Source organism: Elephantulus edwardii, unplaced genomic scaffold, assembly GCF_000299155.1.
Source record: "Elephantulus edwardii isolate Elephantulus edwardi_28Jun2011 unplaced genomic scaffold, EleEdw1.0 scaffold00003, whole genome shotgun sequence".
Taxonomy (NCBI): domain Eukaryota; kingdom Metazoa; phylum Chordata; class Mammalia; order Macroscelidea; family Macroscelididae; genus Elephantulus; species Elephantulus edwardii.
The window spans coordinates 11,482,152-11,501,540 of NW_006399753.1; the positions used below are offsets into that span (position 1 = coordinate 11,482,152).

General features: G+C 42.3%; 1 protein-coding gene across 5 annotated transcripts in view; it reads left to right on the forward strand.

The window, feature by feature from the left end:
• The window catches only part of LOC102846019 (protein FAM49B-like), a 57,686-nt gene extending 41,775 nt beyond the window's left edge, over positions 1 to 15,911 (forward strand). For 3 of the 5 annotated variants that reach the window (XM_006879290.1, XM_006879287.1, XM_006879288.1), the window contains 7 exons: positions 1,883 to 2,019; positions 2,935 to 3,012; positions 5,899 to 6,015; positions 6,899 to 6,978; positions 9,528 to 9,654; positions 11,677 to 11,747; positions 15,173 to 15,911. In XM_006879290.1, the coding sequence (XP_006879352.1) occupies positions 1,883 to 2,019; positions 2,935 to 3,012; positions 5,899 to 6,015; positions 6,899 to 6,978; positions 9,528 to 9,654; positions 11,677 to 11,747; positions 15,173 to 15,236 (674 nt within the window). In that variant the 3' untranslated portion in view covers positions 15,237 to 15,911. Of the gene's footprint in view, positions 1 to 1,882; positions 2,020 to 2,934; positions 3,013 to 4,912; positions 4,923 to 5,898; positions 6,016 to 6,898; positions 6,979 to 9,527; positions 9,655 to 11,676; positions 11,748 to 15,172 lie in introns of all 5 variants that reach the window. The other 2 variants (XM_006879291.1, XM_006879289.1) reach the window with 2 other exon arrangements.
• The last annotated feature ends 3,478 nt before the right edge of the window (positions 15,912 to 19,389 follow it).

Here is a 19,389-nt window from a genome sequence, read left to right on the forward strand (position 1 = left end):
CCGGATACAGCTGTCTGTGATGGGATATATACATATTTTCAGAGCAAACTAGTCTGACTGTAAATACAGCTTAACTCTCTTATTTTTAATCCAGGTCCTTTTTTTGAGAATATTGTTCTTGACAGAGTTTTTATGAAGAAGCCTTTTTGGGTTGGTCTCCCCAGTGCAAAGGGAGCCCAGTATCAGAAGCTGTTTGTTACTATTTCTCTCTATTCTCCATCATCAAGTCCTCTTCTTATTCAGGAAATAATTCTCAGGTGTCTCAGTTACTTAAAGTTTGTGTTGCTAAAAGTGTTGTCGATTCTGATCAATTTGCAAATCAGAAACTCTTTAACAGACAAGCCAGGAAGTGATACTCAAAGTGGTCCAGGGAATTAGTAAAAATAGAAACAATTTCAAAACACTGTGCCTTTTCCTTTGCATGAGGAAATGAGTAGAGTTCAGAATGTTGTTCAATGCAAAGAGGAAGCAGAAGCAGAATTCTCCCTGTTGGCACAGGAGGAGGAGGAGGCTGAGCAGGGAGTTTGACGGGGTCTGTGTGCCATTGACCAAAGTTTGAAAGCCTTGACTTTGGCAAGCATCTGCTACAGGGTGAAACCGCATAGAGACATTACAGTTTAATCAAATACTTCAACAGGCTTTTCTACAGCTTCCTTTTACAATTGTATCAACTTACTATTTATTATAAATAATCACAAGAATGTAACAGGCTAACTATACTGAAACAAGAAGTTAAAACTGGAAGCTCAAACTTGGAGTGTAATTTGGTCCAGCTGTTTTTGAAACACTTCTAAAAAACAAGTCTCCCTCCTCTTGGGGAAACTCGGTAGGTTATTGAGGAGTCATTCTGCTTCTGAGTTGGGTGGGTCTGCCCTATTAGTTTAGGACTAATAGCTTTGATTGTCTCGGTTTTGCTCTCCTTCCTGATTTATATGAGCTAGCTGGTCATTTGTTCTGTTTGTTCCCTGCTTTAATTTGTAGTCTCTGCTGTAAGGTTGAAATGTCTAGTCTGAAGTTTCCATTTGAGAACTTTTTAAAAACATTCTTATATTTCAGCATAGTAAGTGAATTGTCAGTTTTCCTTAAATGTATTGGTTAAACTGATACTGGTTGGCATGGAGATACTTGTATAAGTTAACCTTTTCTTAAGGGAATCTTGTAATTTATTCTTCCAAGCATGAATACAGGTTCTTACACACTATTTGATGCAACCTCAGTCAACCTCGATCCTTTATCTTTTGTCTCCTGACTGCTTTTGTTATGTGCCATCGAGTTGCTTGCGACTCATAAAATGGAATTATTTTTTTTTACATTTTTTAGTTTTGTTTTTTTTTTACATTTTTTAGTCTTTTAAATACTGCTAAGTTTGGTGTGTGAAATACACTGGCTATAGCAGAATTTTCATGTCTTTTTTCCGATTCTGGTGTGTTGTATTGCATTCATTTTCAAGGAAGCTTTTAATGGGAATAAGGGAGCCCTGGTGGCTTAGCCCCTAGGGAGTTGTACTGCTCACCCTGAGGAGGCAGCTCTCTGACGGTTCAAGTCCTCCAGCCGCTCCGTGAGAGAGAGTTGAGCAATCTTCCATGCCATTTACAGCCTTAGAAAACCCGCTGGGGGGTCTGCTGTGGGTGGGTTCTGACTCGACAGGCAGTGAGTTCTTTTAGGGTTTTCTATGGGAATTAAGAGAACATTCGTGGTATGACAATATTCTGGAATATGGTGTGCACTGTGGGGTGGGTAGGGAGACGGGAAGTAAACATTCAACAATGGAAAAAATACTTAAACACAAGGAAACAAATGAAAGTAGAACATTTCTGGAATGTGTACTTCTCCAGCAGAATCTAGAAGCATCAGCAGCAGTGTGTCTCTTTATCTCCTTTAGAGGCAGCATTGCGGGGTCTCCTGGGAGCCTTGACAAGCACGCCGTACTCCCCCACCCAGCACCTGGAGCGAGAGCAGGCTCTTGCTAAGCAGTTTGCGGAGATTCTTCACTTCACACTCCGGTTTGATGAACTCAAGGTAGACGTCCTCGTTGTCCTGCCTGCTCGATCACTGGGAACCCTGTTATAAAGTGTTTAAGTATGTCTGCTGGACCTCTGCAGAAATGGGAACATAGGCTTAAACCTCAGGGCCATTCATTTGCGATATTATCTGGCGAAAAGTGTATCACTGAGTATGTAGTCTTCATTTAATTCATTTTGAAAATCATCTCTGAAACAATATTGACATTCTTTTATAATTTTTTTCCTGCTCGTTGTGCTTTTGTTATTAAAACTCTTCTTCCCATAAGAATACGTGAAACTATTTTCTTTAAATAAGAATATACTTTTTTTAGACATAATGAAAAAGTAATAGATTTTGTATCGTGAGACCTGAGTTCAAGTCAAATACTCTGTCATTTAAAGACCTTTAGTGGGTCCTTGGACTTTTTAGGGCTTCCATTTACCCCATTTAGAAAATGAAAGAGTTGAATTCTTCAAAATTTTATGGTTGTATCAATGGCATCTATTGATTCTCTTTTTTTAATCTTTTATAGAAATAATTTTTATATAAAATATTAGTCTATTGAGGGTTTTCCTGCTGACCAAATAAATATGGGTTTTTTGTAATGATCTAAAGCAAGGTCTTACACATTCCTTTTTGTTCACTTTTTATTTGGGGTAAACATTTTTCTGTTGTATGACTCAGAATTACTCAAATGAGATGAGTATTCTGACAGTGTGGAGGGTACAGTGAGGACAAACAGTAAATCCAGGAGGACTGAGCGTGCGGGGCATAGTCTAGGTGCGGAAGTGAGCGTGGATGGTCCAGTGTGGAGTCCCTGTCTGGTGTTACAATTTAGGCAGTGTTGCATAAGTCATATTTAACAGATACCTAATTTACTCTTTACAGTAACATTTCGTGTTCTTTTTCCTCTCAAAATGTCTTTTTCAGATGACAAATCCTGCTATACAGAATGATTTCAGCTATTACAGACGAACGTTGAGTCGTATGAGGATTAACAATGTTCCAGTAAGTTGGTCCTTCAGGTGAAGGGGTCGAAGAAATGACACACTCTTGAGTGCTTTTGGTAGATTCTTGTATTCCATTTTGTTCATTCACTCTTTCATTGAAAGAAAGCCAATAATGAGGAGAGTAAATCTGTGCAGCCTTCCCTGGCTAACACCAGACGACAAAATGACATCCAGCCATGTGGTCATTCCCTCTACTCCCGTGTGCCGCTAAAATCCCTGTCAGTCCGTCAGTAAGTTGCTTTTTGTCTGCATCACACTGGTCTATAAAACATCTCTCTGTGTATCCTCATTTCATTATGTGGAGATTCTGTGAGTTAAGGTGGTGATGTTTTTTGTCCCTGTATTCTGAAAGCTCCTGAGTACTAGGAGAGAGTTCTTCTGTCTGGGGTAATTCTCTGCCTCTGTTTCCTCTCTGTGAAAGGAGAGCGTCCTAGTGTTGATAAGAGAGGAGAGGCGTCCTGAACTCCAGGCACATCTGGACTTTTCGTGACTGGCTGAGAAAGTGGCTTCTGTGCCTGTTGTTTGGCTGACGTTAACCTCTCGACCTCCTCTTCTTAAACCCTTTTTCTTCCAAAGAGTTACTATCATGTAGTGAAGTCTTAAATATAGAGAAAGCATCTTTTTTTTCCTGTGAGTTTGGAGGACCTACATTGTGCTAATTGATGTGAAAAGTAGTTAAGTTTCAAGGATTTATACTGACTTCCAAGTAGATGAAAATTTTCTAGAATACCACCATAACCACATAGGGAGGGATGAGTGTCATACGCGGTTAAAAAAATGTAACAGAGAAAGAAACCACTTATTTTTATTTTCCTTTTGTTCCATAAATATTTTATTATGAAGAGGTTGCTCTGTGACAGGCCTTGGGCTGGGAAAGATTTCTCTTCCACGAAGCATCTGTTATTTACATCAGTTTGATTTTGCATAGACCAGCTCCTGGTGTGAAGTGACCTTACCATCTGTCATTCTGTACCCACCCAGTGAAAGAAAAGAAAATGAAACAAGCAGTCCTAAGATAGCCTGTTTCCTGTCTCTTATGACCAAAGACATCAAAGTCCTCTTGTGCCTTATTTTATGTGTTCTAATGATGGCTAACCCTAGTGGTCAAGTGGTAAGAAAGTGCTCTGCAGTCCCAAAGGCATGCTGTTTGAATCCATCAGCTGCTTCATGGGAGAAGGATGGGTAATCTCCTCCAATGCAATTTACTGCCTTTGAAAAGTCCTTGGAGGGTCAGCTCTGAGTTGACTCGATGGTGTAGGACCACAGCACTGGGTAGACCCAGTCATTAGAGGAGCCGTCTCCCAGAGCCCCTCCCTTTCCCCTCTTTCAACATTGACTGCTGCTTTCCTAGTTGAGAGCCTACCTCTCATCTTGTTTTTGTAAGTCAGTCTACAACTGTGTAACTCATTTTCTGACCAGTCCTTTTCCTTCTTGATGTGCTCTGTCAGCTTTTGTTGTTGTTGACGTGCTGTTGAGTTGACTGCATCTCCTAGCGACCCTATGTACAACAGCGCTAAGGGCTGTCCTGTCCTGAGCCAGTCTTCCTGACTCTAACACACCTAATCCCAGAACCCCAGTCACTGTATCGGTACATCTCATCCAGAGTCTTCCTCCTGCTCTGTCCCTCCACCCTTTCGAGCATGATGTCTTTCTCCAAGGATCAGTAGCTCCTGGACACATGCCCACAGTATGTGAGATGGAGCTTCAAAAGCCTAGTCTCAAAGGAGAAACTTGATTTCACCCTCTGCAAGACAGACCTAGTAGTTTTCTTGGTCGTCTATGATATTCAAGACTCTTCTCCAGCACGACAACTCAAAGGCATAAATTCTATTATCTTTAGTGATTGTCCAGCTCTCTGGTGCATGGCAAGTCATTGCGAAGACCATGGACTGGATCAGATGCACCTTAGTCTCTAGAGTGACATTTTTGCTTCTCATTACTCTGGAAAGATCCCTGACAGCAGATTTACCTAATGCAGTTTGTCTTTTGATTTCCTGACTGCTGGTGCCAAGACTGTTTATTGTGGAGCTGAGCAAACTGTAACTGTTAACATCTTCAGTCTCTTCTCCATCCATCATGGTGCTGTCAATTGGCCCAGGGGTGAGCATCTTTTGTCTTCTTGCTGTTGAGCTTCAATCTATATTGAAGACTACAGTCCTTGACCTTCTGCAGCAAGTGCTTCATGTCTGCCTCACTTTGAGCAAGTAAAGTTAGAACCAGTTAACTCTCTGAAAAATTAATGTAATTTCTTTCCTCAAATGCTCTTAAGTGGTTTTCCATTTCATACAGAGGAAAAGCAGACACTTAAACCTAGTGTTCAAGTAATCTACAAGCCAATGCTAATCTTGCTTTCCCATTTTCGCCTTTATAATTTGCATCCTCTTATCCTGATGAGCTAATTGAAAGCACAAAAGAGCTCCCACTCCTCCGCACCTGGTTGGAGAACCACCTTTACCTGTTCCCCATCCTCTGTAAGAACATCTTTCGTCTGAGTTCCTAATGTCTTGCAGTCTTACTTAGTCTTTCTCTCATCCCCTTGTCTTCAGAGGTGATTAGCGTTGTATTTTGGCTGCTTTGTGATTGTGTGTGTGTAGTGGCAGATGGAATAAAGTCGTGTGGCCTGTCTTTTATCCACTGTAGTTTTCAGACTTGCCCCTTGTTTGTAGCAGCCAGGTCTTCAAACTTCTGCTGAATCATTTGAAACATTTTTCAAAGAATAATATTTTAAAATGTTTCTCTTATTTTCAAAGAGTTTAAATATAGTGTACACATGATATTTACAAAAATCGTTTGCTCAGGTTATCTCTGAGGCCTAGATCCCTTGATACGTTGTCAGATGTAATAAGGCCTGGCACTGATGGTGAGTGTGCTCGTTTCCACACAGGCAGAAGGCGAAAACGAAGTCAATAACGAGTTGGCAAACCGAATGTCACTGTTTTATGCTGAAGCGACTCCAATGCTGAAAACATTAAGTGACGCCACAACAAAATTTGTATCAGAGGTGAGTGTAACCTACTGATGTTACTGTGTTGTTACTGGTGTAAGAGAATGGCTCTGAAGAGAATGGTTCTTTTTAGAGTAAAGTTCAAAGGCCACTGTTTGTTTAAGGCTGAAGTCCAGAAGGTAGGAAAGGGTAGATGTAGATGATTTCCTCTTTTGTCCCAAGCGAAAGTCTAGCTCAATTTGAACTTAGGCTACCAAGGCTAAACAACAACAGTTAACGCAAGAAGATGTTAGATCATTGCTGACCTGCTCCCAGTTGTGTCCAGGCGCCCTTGGGCCCATGTGCACACCCATCACCTACTGATTCCTGACTTTTTGTAATTCTTATCCTTCTTGTTCCTATCTCAGTTCTGCCATGGTACAAGCAACCCAGATTCTTCTCTTGTCCAACCCCCTCCTAACATCTGCTCCATCAAACCCTGTCATTGGCTTGCCACGGCTCCTGTTCAAACCACCTTCATGTCCCCTGAGTTACTATGTCTTGTTCCAGTGTTAGCCAGGTGACGTCTACAGTAGTCATTCTTCTTCCTTGTGCTTCTGTGTACTCCTAGGATAAAATCTTGAGTGCTCACCACCCTCCCACCCCGCCCCGGCCCACCAGGCTCTGCGCACTGGAGCCCCGGCAGCATGATGGAGTCTCTACCTGCCAGAAGGCAGTGCCTCTGGGAGGGTCTCTGCTGTCCTGGTCCCAGCTAGATCATCATCAGAACTAGAGCAGTGCCAGAATGTCATGTGTTAGAAACTGAGAATAGGAACTAGGCTTGGAGGTTGCCAACTTTCGTATTATGCCAGGTTTAAATTATACTTAATTGTAGGACATCCTTTGTTACTGTTTTCCCCCCATCATTTTTACTTTTTTTTGTTTTTCCACACTTTTACAGAATAAAAACTTGCCGATAGAAAATACCACGGATTGTTTAAGCACCATGGCTAGTGTGTGCAGAGTCATGCTCGAGACCCCGTGAGTATCGGCCGACGTGCCCATCCAGGAGGGGGCCAAGGACGACAGCTTATGTAGGGAGTTAAAACCATTTGGCAGCTTTAGTATTCTGATGAAATAGAAAGTACTATCAACTTTCACATACTTCCAACAGGGCAGTCCTGCGACTCGGGGAGACTTTTCATAATTGGAATTTTTATGGGACCCTCCTCCTTTTTTTGGTAGGGTGACTGGAAAGTAGAGGAAGATTCTCATCAGCATTCTTCTTTTCAGTAAAGATCTTCACCTTTGTTTTTAGCACAGGCCTGATTTCTAGGTTTTTCCTTTCTCTCTCAGACCATTTACAATGTTGTCATTGTTGTTATGTGCCATTGAATCACTTGCAACTCATAGCAACCCAATGTACAACAGCCCTAAACCCTGCTCTATCCTGTGCCAACTTTATTGTCTCTGACACACCTACCACCATTACCCCAGTCACTGAATCAATCATTGAGGGTCTTCCTCTCTTTCTCTGTCCCTCCACCCTTCCAAGCATGATGTCCCTCTCCAAGGACTGGTCCCTCCTTACAGCATGTCCAGATATAAAATACTTGAGACAAAGCCTCAGAATTCTTGTCTCCAAGGAGCAGCCTGATTTTACCCTCTCTAGGATGAACCTATTTGTTCTCCTAGCAGTCCATGGAATGTTCAGTACTCTTCCCCTGCACCACAGCTCAAAGGCATCAGTTCTCTTTCTGCCATCCCTAGTCATTGTCCAGCTTTCTGATATATAACAAAGTAGTTGAGAAGACTCTGGCCTCAGTCTGGTGTACCTTATTCTCCAGACTGACATCATTATTCTTCAGTACTCTGGAGGGGTCTCTGACAGCAGACTTTCCCAATGCAATTTGTCTTTTGATTTCCTGGCTGCTGGTACCAAGAGTGTTGATTGTGGAGCCAAGAAAACTGAAGCCATTAACAGACTCAGTCTCTTCACCGTCTATCATGATGTAGACCCACAGTATTTTCTGGTTGGATTTTTATATCTGCAGGCCAAAAGAATTCCTGGATCAGTGACTGATGCCGTGTTTTACCAGAGAACTTGTTTTTGTTGAGGTTTTATTTTTTCCTTTAACAAAGCACTGTTTTATATACATCATTTTATCAGAGAATTGTATGATGTAGGTGGTCCACTTCCTTCCTCTTCATTTAGAGGATGGAGGTGCTGGGGAACGAATAAACTTGGACATAGTGACCAGCCCCATATATGCCCATGTGTCTCCACCCTGATTCTGGACTTGCTGTGCTGTGTCATACTGCCATCTATAGAGACAAAAATATTTTTCTTTTTCTCAAGTAACTAAAAAATGATTGAATTATAATAGAATTCAAATATGTTGTTGTTGTTGTTAAGTGCCGTCGAGTCGCAGGCGACTCATAGCGACCCTATGAAGGAGAGTCCTCGACGCTTGGGTGCCTTTCATCCTCTCTCCAGGTTCATAGGGTTTCCGGAGGCAAGCTATTATGGAAGTGGATGCCATAGGGATATAGTAATATTGGATTCTGGTGGCACCATGAGTTTGTTCAGCTGCTAACTAAAAGGTTAGTGGTTTGAACCTCCCCAGCAGCTCTGCAGGAGAAAAGATCTGACAGTTTGTTCCCATAAAGTTTTGGAAAACAAAACTATATGTCAGCCCTCATCTTTGACTCAGTCTGACTCCCAGTGACTCAGAGTCGGACCGCTCTACCAGGTTTTCAAGGACATAAGTTGGTTAGCAGTCAAGGGCACTTAACTGCTGCACCACAGGACTCCTTCCTGTAAACTCAGTTCTTCTCTGCCGCGTGGGGCCACTGTGCATTGGAAATTACTTGATAGCACCTAACAGCAATCCAGTAGTGTGTTGCCCCTGAATAGTAAATGTAGTTGCTCTAGTAAGCTTGTGACTTTTTTCATATTTGTGGTTGTGTTGGTGGTTGTTGTCTACTGTAGAGTCAGAACTGACCCATATCTGACCCTCAGGCGGGTTTTCAGAGTCGATTAATCACACGGGAGGAGACTGCTCATCCTTCCCTTGCAGAGCAGCTGGTGGCCTTGTGCCCGTGTTTTGGGGATTGCAGGGCAGCTTCTTGCTATTTTAGGAGATACTTTTGATCTCTATAATTACCTGTAAGATACTATGGTTACCCATGGTGGACAGTGTTTGGTGGAGCTCTCCTCCTATTAAAACAAGCTTGGAAGCAGGAGTCACATCCACTTTCGTAAATAGCTTGCCTTTGGAAACCTTATGAACCTGGAGAAAGGATGAAAGTCATGCAAGTGTTGAGGACTTTGGTTTATAGGGTCGCTATGAGTTGTCTACGACTCGACGGCACCTAACAACAGCAAGATACTATGGCGGGCACAAGTAGAGAACAAAGTCTGTGGGTACTGTTCCACCCTCTCCTCACCTGTGGGATCTCTTGGAGAACGCTCGCTATAACGTCTCTTCTAGGGATTGACAAGTTTTTAGCATGAGCTAATGTGTTGAATCAACTCGAGGGAGAGTTTTGCAGTGTGTCTTATTCACTTGTGTCTTTTCCGCCTCCAGGGAATACAGAAGCAGGTTTACAAATGAAGAGACAGTGTCCTTCTGCTTGAGGGTAATGGTGGGTGTCATAATACTCTATGACCATGTACATCCAGTGGGAGCATTTGCCAAAACTTCAAAAATTGATGTAAGTTACATTGTTTTATATCACTCCATGGGTTTTCCTTAAGTGGAAATCATGGGTTTTTAATTTTCTTTAAAAATCTAGAAGATTGGCCTTTGTCACAGCACTGAGTCCTGGGTTAGGTTAACAGTCTTCTCACTTTCCTGCTCTCTTGCTGTCTGTCTGATTGGCCATGCACAGGTGACACAGGGTGACTGAAGGATGACTGTTGTCTTCACAGTGTCTTGCAGGGAAGCCTTGGGTTTCTAAATGGTTCTTCTAATCTCTTTGGTGGTATAGACAATTAGATTTTTGGAGTGTATGTCTGTGCTCCTATCTGTAGTCAGAGGCAGTTCAACCAAAAGATTTGTAAGTAAATAAATAAAATTTTATATGTGTGTGTGTTTTATATGTATAAATAATTGTTGATTATCATATATAGTTGTTGATTGCCATCAAGTCGAGCAGAACTCATAGAGACCCTATGAACAAAAGGCTTGAAGCCCCTCTCCGACTATCTACATTTATCAACGTTCATAGAGTTTTTGCAGGGACATTATTCAGGAAGTACATGCCATTCCTACTTCAAAATATATGCGTGTATATGTATATATATCAATAGTTAGAAATGACATATAGATAGAAATTATATATATAAGTTATTAGATCTGCTTCAGTGGAAAAAGTTGAAGATTTTACATGCCTCCCCAGCACACCTTTTGTCATCATCTATTGACCGTGGCCTAGATTCCACCTTTCCTTGTCTGAATAAAAGGATAAGCAATGAAGTAGTTTTCTATTTTCTCGAGTTTTTCCCCCCATTATTATTATTATTATTATTTTCAATGAACATTTACAGAGATTGTGGACTTCGTTTATTCATTGTTGCACTTTTCTCGGTTTTGTAATTGTTCTCTTGAGATCCACTTCATCAGGGTCTCAGCCACTCTCTGAAAATAGCGTTTTCCATTTTCCTCTCACAGCTGCTTCAGCTCTCTGTGCTTTGTGTCTATTGATTGCTAGCCAGTCTTCTTACCTTCATTCACATCATGTGTCAGTAGAGGTCAGGGAGCAGGTACGGAGTATTATGTTTCCAGGATTTTGTGCTTGTTCTTTGATTTAGCTCTGGAAATACTCCAAGAGGTCAGTGCTGTTATTGCCTCTTTACTGATGGGGTAGTCAAGTATTGTCATTACTCACAAATGGTGCCACAGCATTTTAAACCCACGTCTCTTTGACGTGTAAAGCCTATGCTGTTTTTTTTTTTAAATGTTAATATATGTTACTTTATTCTCTCAAGAAAGTTTATTCTTTCTAGTTTACATTGGTAGGAAGTTGTGCTACCAACCCAAAGGCAAGTGGATCCAGTACGCCTATGCTGTTTTTACTGTGTTGTGCTTTTGTTTACAGCAGCCAAGTGAATCTTCTAAGTATCATCTTCACCGAGTTCTTTCCTCCTTACATCGCTCTTCACAAGTCCTTGCTCTCTAGTCACCAGGTTTACATGACTTAGCTGGCGTTTGACGAAGCCGCCGTCGATTTCCTTGAGCTCTTCAGTTCAGCCCTGCAGAGTGTTACTCTCCTCTGCATGTGCTCCTCCACCAATGTTGTCATGGAACTCTCTGAAAAACTCCTCTTACCCTTTCCAACTCTTATTCCATCCTTTGAAATTTTCCTTAAAAGCTGCCTCTTCTGGGACGCCCCACCTCAGCACACCCTTGTTTTGCCAGTAGTGTAGGCGATCCTTCAGCTTTGACTTTGCTTTCTGAGTATTCTTTAACCTTTCTTAGTGGTTATATCAAGAGTGAGATTGATTTTCTTTTCTTTCTTGATATTGTGCACAACAGAAATTTGCAATATGTTTGACATCTGAAAATAACACTAATGTGGTTTTTTCTTTTTATTATAACGATGATGATGATTCTTTTGACATCTCCAGTGTGTATTTTTCTCATGACACCAACTGTTGTGGTCCTAGTGTATTTTAGTGTTACTGTGTTGAAAATGAATGTTGCATGAGATGACATGTTTCTCTTTTCTCCTTAGATGAAAGGGTGTATCAAAGTTCTTAAAGACCAACCTCCAAATAGTGTAGAAGGTCTTCTAAATGCTCTCAGGTATGTATACATGTATGTGTATAGGAAAATGAATTTTTGTTGTTGTTATGTGCCGTCGAGTCGCCTGCGACTCATAGCGACCCTATGTACAACAGCCCTAAACTCCGCTCTGTCCTGTGCCAATCGCACTGTCTCTGACACTCCCATCGCAATTATCCCAGACACTGAATCAATCCACCTCATAGAGGGCCTTCCTCTCCTGCACTGTCCCTCCACCCTCCCAAGCATGATGTCCCTCTCCAAGGACCGGTCTCTCCTCACAACATGTCCAAAGTAGGTTAGACGGAGCCTCAGAATCCTTGCCTCCAAGGAGCCACCCGGTTTAACCCTTTCCAGGACAAATCTGTTTGTTTTCCTAGCAGTCCATGGTATTCTCAATACTCTTCTCCAGCACCACAGCTCAAAGGCATCAATTGTCCTTCTGTCCTCCCTGGTCATTGTCCAACTCTCTGCATAACAAGTGATTGCAAAGACCATGGCCTGTATCAGATGCACCTTAGTCTCCAGAGAGACACCATTGCTCTTCAGTACTTTGGAGAGGTCCCTAACAGCAGACTTTCCCATGGCAATGCACCTTTTAATTTCCTGGCTGCTGGTGCCAAGACTGTTGACTATGGAGCCAAGCAAACTAAAGCTGTGTACAATCTCAATCTCTTCACCATCCATCCTGATGCTGCCCATTGGTCCAGTGGTGAGAATCTTTGTCTTCTTGACATTGCGCCTCAATCCATATTGTAGGCTGCAGTCCTTGACTCTGCAGCAGGCACTTCAGGTCCTCTTCAGTTTCAGCAAGCAGGGTTATGTAAAGAAAATACTTGCATTGTGCACCCAAAAGGAATACCTTCAAAGGATGAACACCACAAAAGGGTAGGAATATAAGTGTTTAGGTTTAAAAAGTGAAGATTTCATCTGGGTTATTGGTAATATTCTAAATCTTCTTGTCATTTATGGTGAGGCTTGTATACATGTTGGTGTGTGCACACAAATGGAAATCCAGTCATTTCTAAAAATTGTGGCTTTTGCTTTTTGCCTCCTTGAAGCTGAGTGTTTAAGGGAAGAGAGTACATGAAGACTGGACATAGAACACAACAATTTAAAGAAAGTGGAAGAGAAGTAATTGCGTTTCTTTGAGTTAGCAGCTAACAGTCTGGTATACGTTCTTCTAGAATATTTCTTCACACTTAAAGACAGAGCTCTGTATGGTAGTTCACCAGCTATAGAATGTTGTTAGGTTGCCATCACGATGGGTGAATCGTAGCGACCCTCTGAACAGATCTGAGTCGCTGACGTGCTTGAGCCTGTTAGTCACTGTGTCAGTCCAGCTCATTGAGGGTCCTCCTCTCCTTCTCTCTTCCTTTCCCAGTGTAGTGTCTTTGTCTGAGGACTCACTCTGCTGACACCTTGCCCACAGGATGTGAGAATTCTCACCATCCTTGCCTCCACGGAGCGCTTTGCTTATGCCATTTCAAGACCGACTTGTTCTTTGCGTACTTTCTGGGATGATTATTACTTGTCTCCAGAACCACAATTCAGAGGCACTGATGATTCCTCTCTCATTCTTTGTCCAGCTTGCAGAAGCATGAGGAGTAAATGAAAATGCCAAACTAACCTTTAAATCAGTGGCCTTGCCCTTGAATATCTTCCCCAGGGAGTCTCTTCATGGGCCTGGCTCGCTCGGGCAGCTTCATTTGCGTGAACCCCGGAGTGAGTGAGAAACCTGCCTCAGCAGATCAGCCCAGCCTTTCCTGTGCTGCTCACAGAGTAAATGATAGTTGGAAGCATTGTTTCATCTGCACAGCCGCTGGGCGGGTGGTGTCCCTTCACAGCTCCGCAGCATGGAGCAAGGGCCTTGTGGGAAAGGATTTCTTATTTTAATGACTAGCTACAGATGCTCATTTTGGTTTCCTCAGAATCTTTAAAAGTTACCCACCAAAAGGTTGAAATGAAGTATACTTTATATATAAGCCTAGAAAATTATATAGGTAGTTTTCTCTCTGATGCAGTTCTGTCATTATTGTGTGTATTGTACCTCTAATTTGCAGTATGTGGTAAAGAGAAAACGTCAGGTCCTGTCCACATTGAGAGGGGGAGGAATAGAGCCTTGAAGCCTGCGAGAGCTAGAGCAGAGGTGCAGTGCTGAACAGCTCTTGCTTCCTCTGTTCAATTGAAGACTAAACAGAGTAATTGGACTTGGTTCCTCCGCCCAGAGGGAATGAATCCACATCCTTGTGGCCCTTTCCCATCCATTAGATCTTCTGTACTGTCATCGCTCACTGACTTCTGTGTTACCCTGTCTCCCCGTAAGCCTAGCAAGATGGCAAAGCGGGTCAGTCCTTCTATTAGGGTTTCACAGACCATAGATGAACAGTTCAACACTCACAAGGGTGCCATGTATCTTATTTACATCTATCCCAGCTATCCAGTTTCCTTGGTGAGCCACGTAGTCGTTTGATGGAAATGTCAAAGGCTACAGCTCGAAAGGCATATTAAGTACTTCACTGTACTATAGGGTACGGAAGGAGAAAATTTATTATAAGAAATTTGGCACATATGCTAGGCTTACCTGAAACAAGAATAAGTATTAAATATTTTCCCCTACCCAAGTCATGCTGAGATCCTTGTGGTGCTCGGCATACAACCAGAAAATTGGGTCTTTCGATCTATATACTGGTTCCATGAGATAAAGGTCTAGTGATCAGCTTCTCTAAAGAATTTAATCCAAGTGCAGAGTGTGCTGGCTGGCTCTGTCTGAGGACGGCTCAGCCCCTGGCAGTGAATGACCGCACCCCAGGAGGAGAAGGGGATGTGTGTCCGGGGGAGAACAAGCTCACAACTCTTGGAATGTCACACTACGTTGTTGAGCGATGCAGCAGACACTTGAGGTGTGAGCTGGACTCCTTACATGCAGGTGAAGTAATGCCACTGTCGGATGGAACCATGAACTGCACGTAGGTGAATCAGCGTGACTGTTTCAGTAAACCTTTTTAAACACTGAAATTTGTATTTCATTACACTTCCACATTATATGAAAAACTAGTACTATTTTTATGTTTTCTTCCTTCCCAAACAATTCAGAATCTAAAGTTCATTTCTAGCTCACATGACATAGAAAAGCAAATGACAGAGCCAGATTTGACCCACAGCCTATAGTTTGCGGACTCCTGCAGGTCTTTTCCTTTGAGTGAGAAGTGACAGTTAATTGTTTAGAAGTTAACACAATTATTTCACAAGGTACTTTTAACTTAAAGATAAAATGAAGCCTTGCCTTCTGTTCTTTCTCAGAGGTGGCCAGGATTTCCACTGTTTGAAACCGGCCGATTTAGCAGTGGACAGAGGGCATGATTTTGATGGCTCTCTGCCTCATCTTCAGATATTTTTATTGGTAATCCCTCAATTTGCTAATTTGCTTCTTTTAAAATTTACAGGTACACAACAAAACATTTGAATGATGAGACTACCTCCAAGCAGATTAAATCCATGTTGCAATAACCGTTGTGGGGCGAGCACCTGCCTGGGAAGAAGACAGTATTCAGCAGTGACTGAGAATGCAGTTTTTAGGGGTTGCAGTTACCCTCTCATTTACTCCTGCTTTTGAGTTCTTTCCTCTGTTCCTCTTCCCTCTTTTTTAATCATGTTCTTGTTCTTAAGACTTCTTTTCTGTGCCAAAATCAGAACGTTATTCTGAAGGGATCATGTCCTTTCAAATAGGCCATCTAAGGCAGCTAATTAGGCATTGCATTGGGGTCTCTCCTGAGGAAAAATTCTGTGACTTGAACTAAATATTTTTAAATGTGGAAGGTTTTTTTGAAAACTAATATTTAACATTGCTTTTCCTGCATGGCAAGACTGCCTGCTCTGCTATTTAAACCCTCGAGGACTTTGTTTTCTACTGCCGCTTTTTTCATGTGCAGCCAAAATGAAAATGTTTAAATTAACTGTGTTGTACAAAATGGTACCCAACACACTTTTTTTAAATTAGTAAGACTTTTGTTTAAAGTTTTAAGTTTGCATTTTGACTTTTTTTGTAAGGATGTATGTTGTGTGTTTAACCTTTATTAACTAATGTTAAAAACTGTGATGTGTGCGTAGAATATTACGTATGCATGTTCATGTTTAAAGAATGGCTGTTGATGATAAAATAAAAATCAGCTTTCATTTTTCTAAGTGTGGCTTGGTTTTCTGATGTTTTTATTTCAGGTGTAAAAAAATGTTCCCAGTATGTTTTTTTTATGGACTGTTTAAATGTCACGTTTTCCATTTTAGGGAGAGCTGCCTCTCTGAGTAGTATTTTTCTTCATCCTTCTCTTTTCCCATCATTTTAACTACCTTTAAGATGTCGATGACCCTTCAAATCTGAAACAAAACTCACTTTGGTGACTTACCTTTGAGGCAGACAGCCAGCCTTTTTGGTGCATAGTCACACCAGGAGGTGCTCAGAGCAAGAACCATCCCTAGAACATCAGAAAGGTAGCACTCATTGAAGGGTAAAGTCCAGAAAGCAGGAAAGGGGTAGAAGGACTGATGGAAATTAGAATCACAGGGGTTTTGGGGAAAGGAGCAGTTATATGGGCATTGTAATTAATGATTTAAATCAAATTGTGTATGACAAATGGTTGATGGAAAGCCACTTTGCTTTTTTAAACTTCCACTCTAACCTTTGTGGTGTTTTTTGGGTTTTTTTGTTTTGTTTTTTTTTTAAATCTTGCCAAGTACAGGATGGTTAGTGATCCCATTAATAGGAATTTTATTTTTTATTTGTTCTTATGTGGTTGACTTAGTAAAACATTGTCCTTTCACTGAGCTCTCAGGGTTGAGAAGAGCAACATGAACTGTGCGGCTGAGTGTGGAAGGAAATGCAGCCCTCGATGCTGTTGGAGTGACGGTTGAGGGGCTTCTGAGGAGGCAAAACCAGAAGGCCATCATCTCACTAGTGGTAGAACACATTTGTCATAAAATCTAAGTCTCACAACTGAAGGTTACTTAGTTGAATCATGCTGGAGATTTGAGAAGACTAGACTCACCGGCGTTATGTAGAGTACACACTGCTTTAAACTGAGGAGGACCTAAAGTGTTTACTGCAGAAGGTCAAGAACTGTAGTCTTCAGTGTGGATTGAAGCTCAACGTCAAGAGGACAAAGATTCTCACCCTTGGGCCAACTGGCAGCACCATGATAGATGGAGAAGAGCTTGAGGTGGTTAACAATTTCATCTTGCTCAGCTCCGCAATCAACCCTCTTGGCATCAGCAGTCAGGAAATCAAAAGACGAATTGCATTGGAAAAGTCTGCTTTCAGGGACCTCTCCAGAGTGCTAACAAGCAATGATGTCAGTCAATCTAGAGATGAAAGTGCACCTAATCCAGGCCATGATCTTTGCAATCATTTGCTTTACATTAGAGATCTGAACAGTGAATAAAAATGGCAGAAGAAGAAGTGACACCTTTGACTTGTGGTGCTGGGGAAGAGTGTTGAACATACCGTGGGTCATCAGGAGAATAAACAGGTCTGTCTTGGAGAGGGTAAAACCAAGTTCCTCCTTGGAGGCAAGGAGCTCTGTTTCCTTGCGGTCTCACATATTTTAGTGACCAGGAAAGATCAGTCATTGGAGAAGGACATCATGCTGGGAAGTATGGATGGACAGCATCAGAGAGGAAGCCCCGGATGAAATGGGTTGACAGAGTAACTGGGGTAATGAGGGTAGGTGTGTTGGAAACACTGATATTGGCTCAGAATAAGGCAGGGTTCACAGCTGTTGTATGTCGGGTCACTATGAGTTGCAGGAGACTCGAGGACACAAAACATTACAAGTTAACAGATTCCTGTTAATTCAGCTGACCTTAGTGGATGGTAGAAGTCCCCTGTCAGGTTTTGAGGACTGATCTTTATAGAAGCTGGTGGCCACTGCTTTGTCCCTTGGGGTGACTGATAGATTTGAGTCCCTGACTGTTTTGGATTACAAGCAGGCATTCATCTAGCATTCAACTGTTGTTGTGTACCATTGACCCACAGCTAACCCTCCAGCAGGTTTTCAGAGGCAGTTAATTGTAAGAAGGAGACTGCCCATCCTTCTCCCACGGAGCAGCTGGTGAATTTGAACCGCGTGCCTTTAGGATTGCAGCACAGCTTCTTGCCACTAGAGCTCCCTAGGGTACCACTAGGGAGTTAAAATAGTCAATATAGAACAGACTCTAGGAGGCTGCTGTGAAAACTTGTAACCAATGAAGGCCAGTTGACTCTACATGCAGCCTTCATGATTAAACCCTTGCGTGTGCATGCCCACCCTGAGCCACTCCACTGGGCACTGTTCTGCAGCCAGTCACGTGGTTCCCTCCCCTGCCACACTCAACTCCAGTCAGGCTGCTCCCTGGACCTGGCAGTCCCTTCCTTCGTGTCCATCTCCCAGACTCAAGGATGAGCTGCTGGGTGACCTGGGTCCATCTTTGAGACACTGTGGTGAGCTGAATGACAACTCCACCAAAGGAAGGCACCAAGCATGCTGTGCACGGGATTTGCACCATGACACTAAGCTATCAGAGTTCCTTGTCTTCCCTCTCAAGAAAACAAAATTCATGACATAATAAGAGAAAATATTGACATTGAGAATTTAATTTTACTTGGATCTATAATTAACATCTATGGAAGCAGCAGTCATGACAGAAAAGGAAGTATTTCATTGGGCAAATGTGCTGTCAAGGACCTCTTTAAAGTGCTAAAGAGCAAGGATGTCACTTTGAGGACTAAAGTGGACTAGACCCAAGTCATAAACTGTTTAATTACCTTATATGCACATGAAAGTTGACAAGTGGATAATGAAAACTGAAGAATTGATGCCCTTGTATTATAGTGTTAGCAAAAATACTGGATCTACTTTTGGACTGCCAAAAGAACAAACAAATCTGTCCTGAAAGAAGTATAAACAGAATTCTTCTTACAAATGAATAGGATGGGACAGTCTCCCACCTTAGGCATGATACCAAGTGAAACATCTGGAGAAAGATGCCATGCTTGATAGAAGCCAGTGGAGAAGAGATCCTCCATAAATTCACCTGACTCCGTGTTTACAGTAATGGGCTCATGTAAAGTAGAGCTTGTCAGGATGCCACAGGACTAAACGCTACTTTGTTGTGTTGTATACAGAGTCCCTGTAGTTGGAGCAGCTGGGTGGCTTCTAACAACAACGTGAATTTAATGATTATACGGGAGCTGTGGTGGCCTCGTGGTAGGGAGCTGCCTTGACAAACCAACGCATGGTTTGGATCGACCGGCTGCTACATGAGAGAAAGGTGGAAAGTCTCCGCTCTTGTGATTTCTATTCTCTTGAGAACCCACCGGCGATGAGCTTTAAGTCAGTCCCGACTCAATGGTCATGCGTTTGAGCTTCTTAAATTTGTACATTTATATGGAGAAAGAAGGTGAAATTTGCAGGTGGTATCTGTGCAGTCACAGCACAGCTATGGCTCAGATTCCCTCAGATCTCGAGAATCTCTGTCTCCCATGGTGAATTCATATCTGAGTTCACTGCAGGGGAGAGTCAGACTCTCCTCATGTCAGCTCACGCTATTTCACTTGCTGTCCCGAGGGAAGGTGCAGTGGGGATTTCCCAGGGGCACGTGGGACCCTGTCTCCTCTCCCAGGGGACCTGCC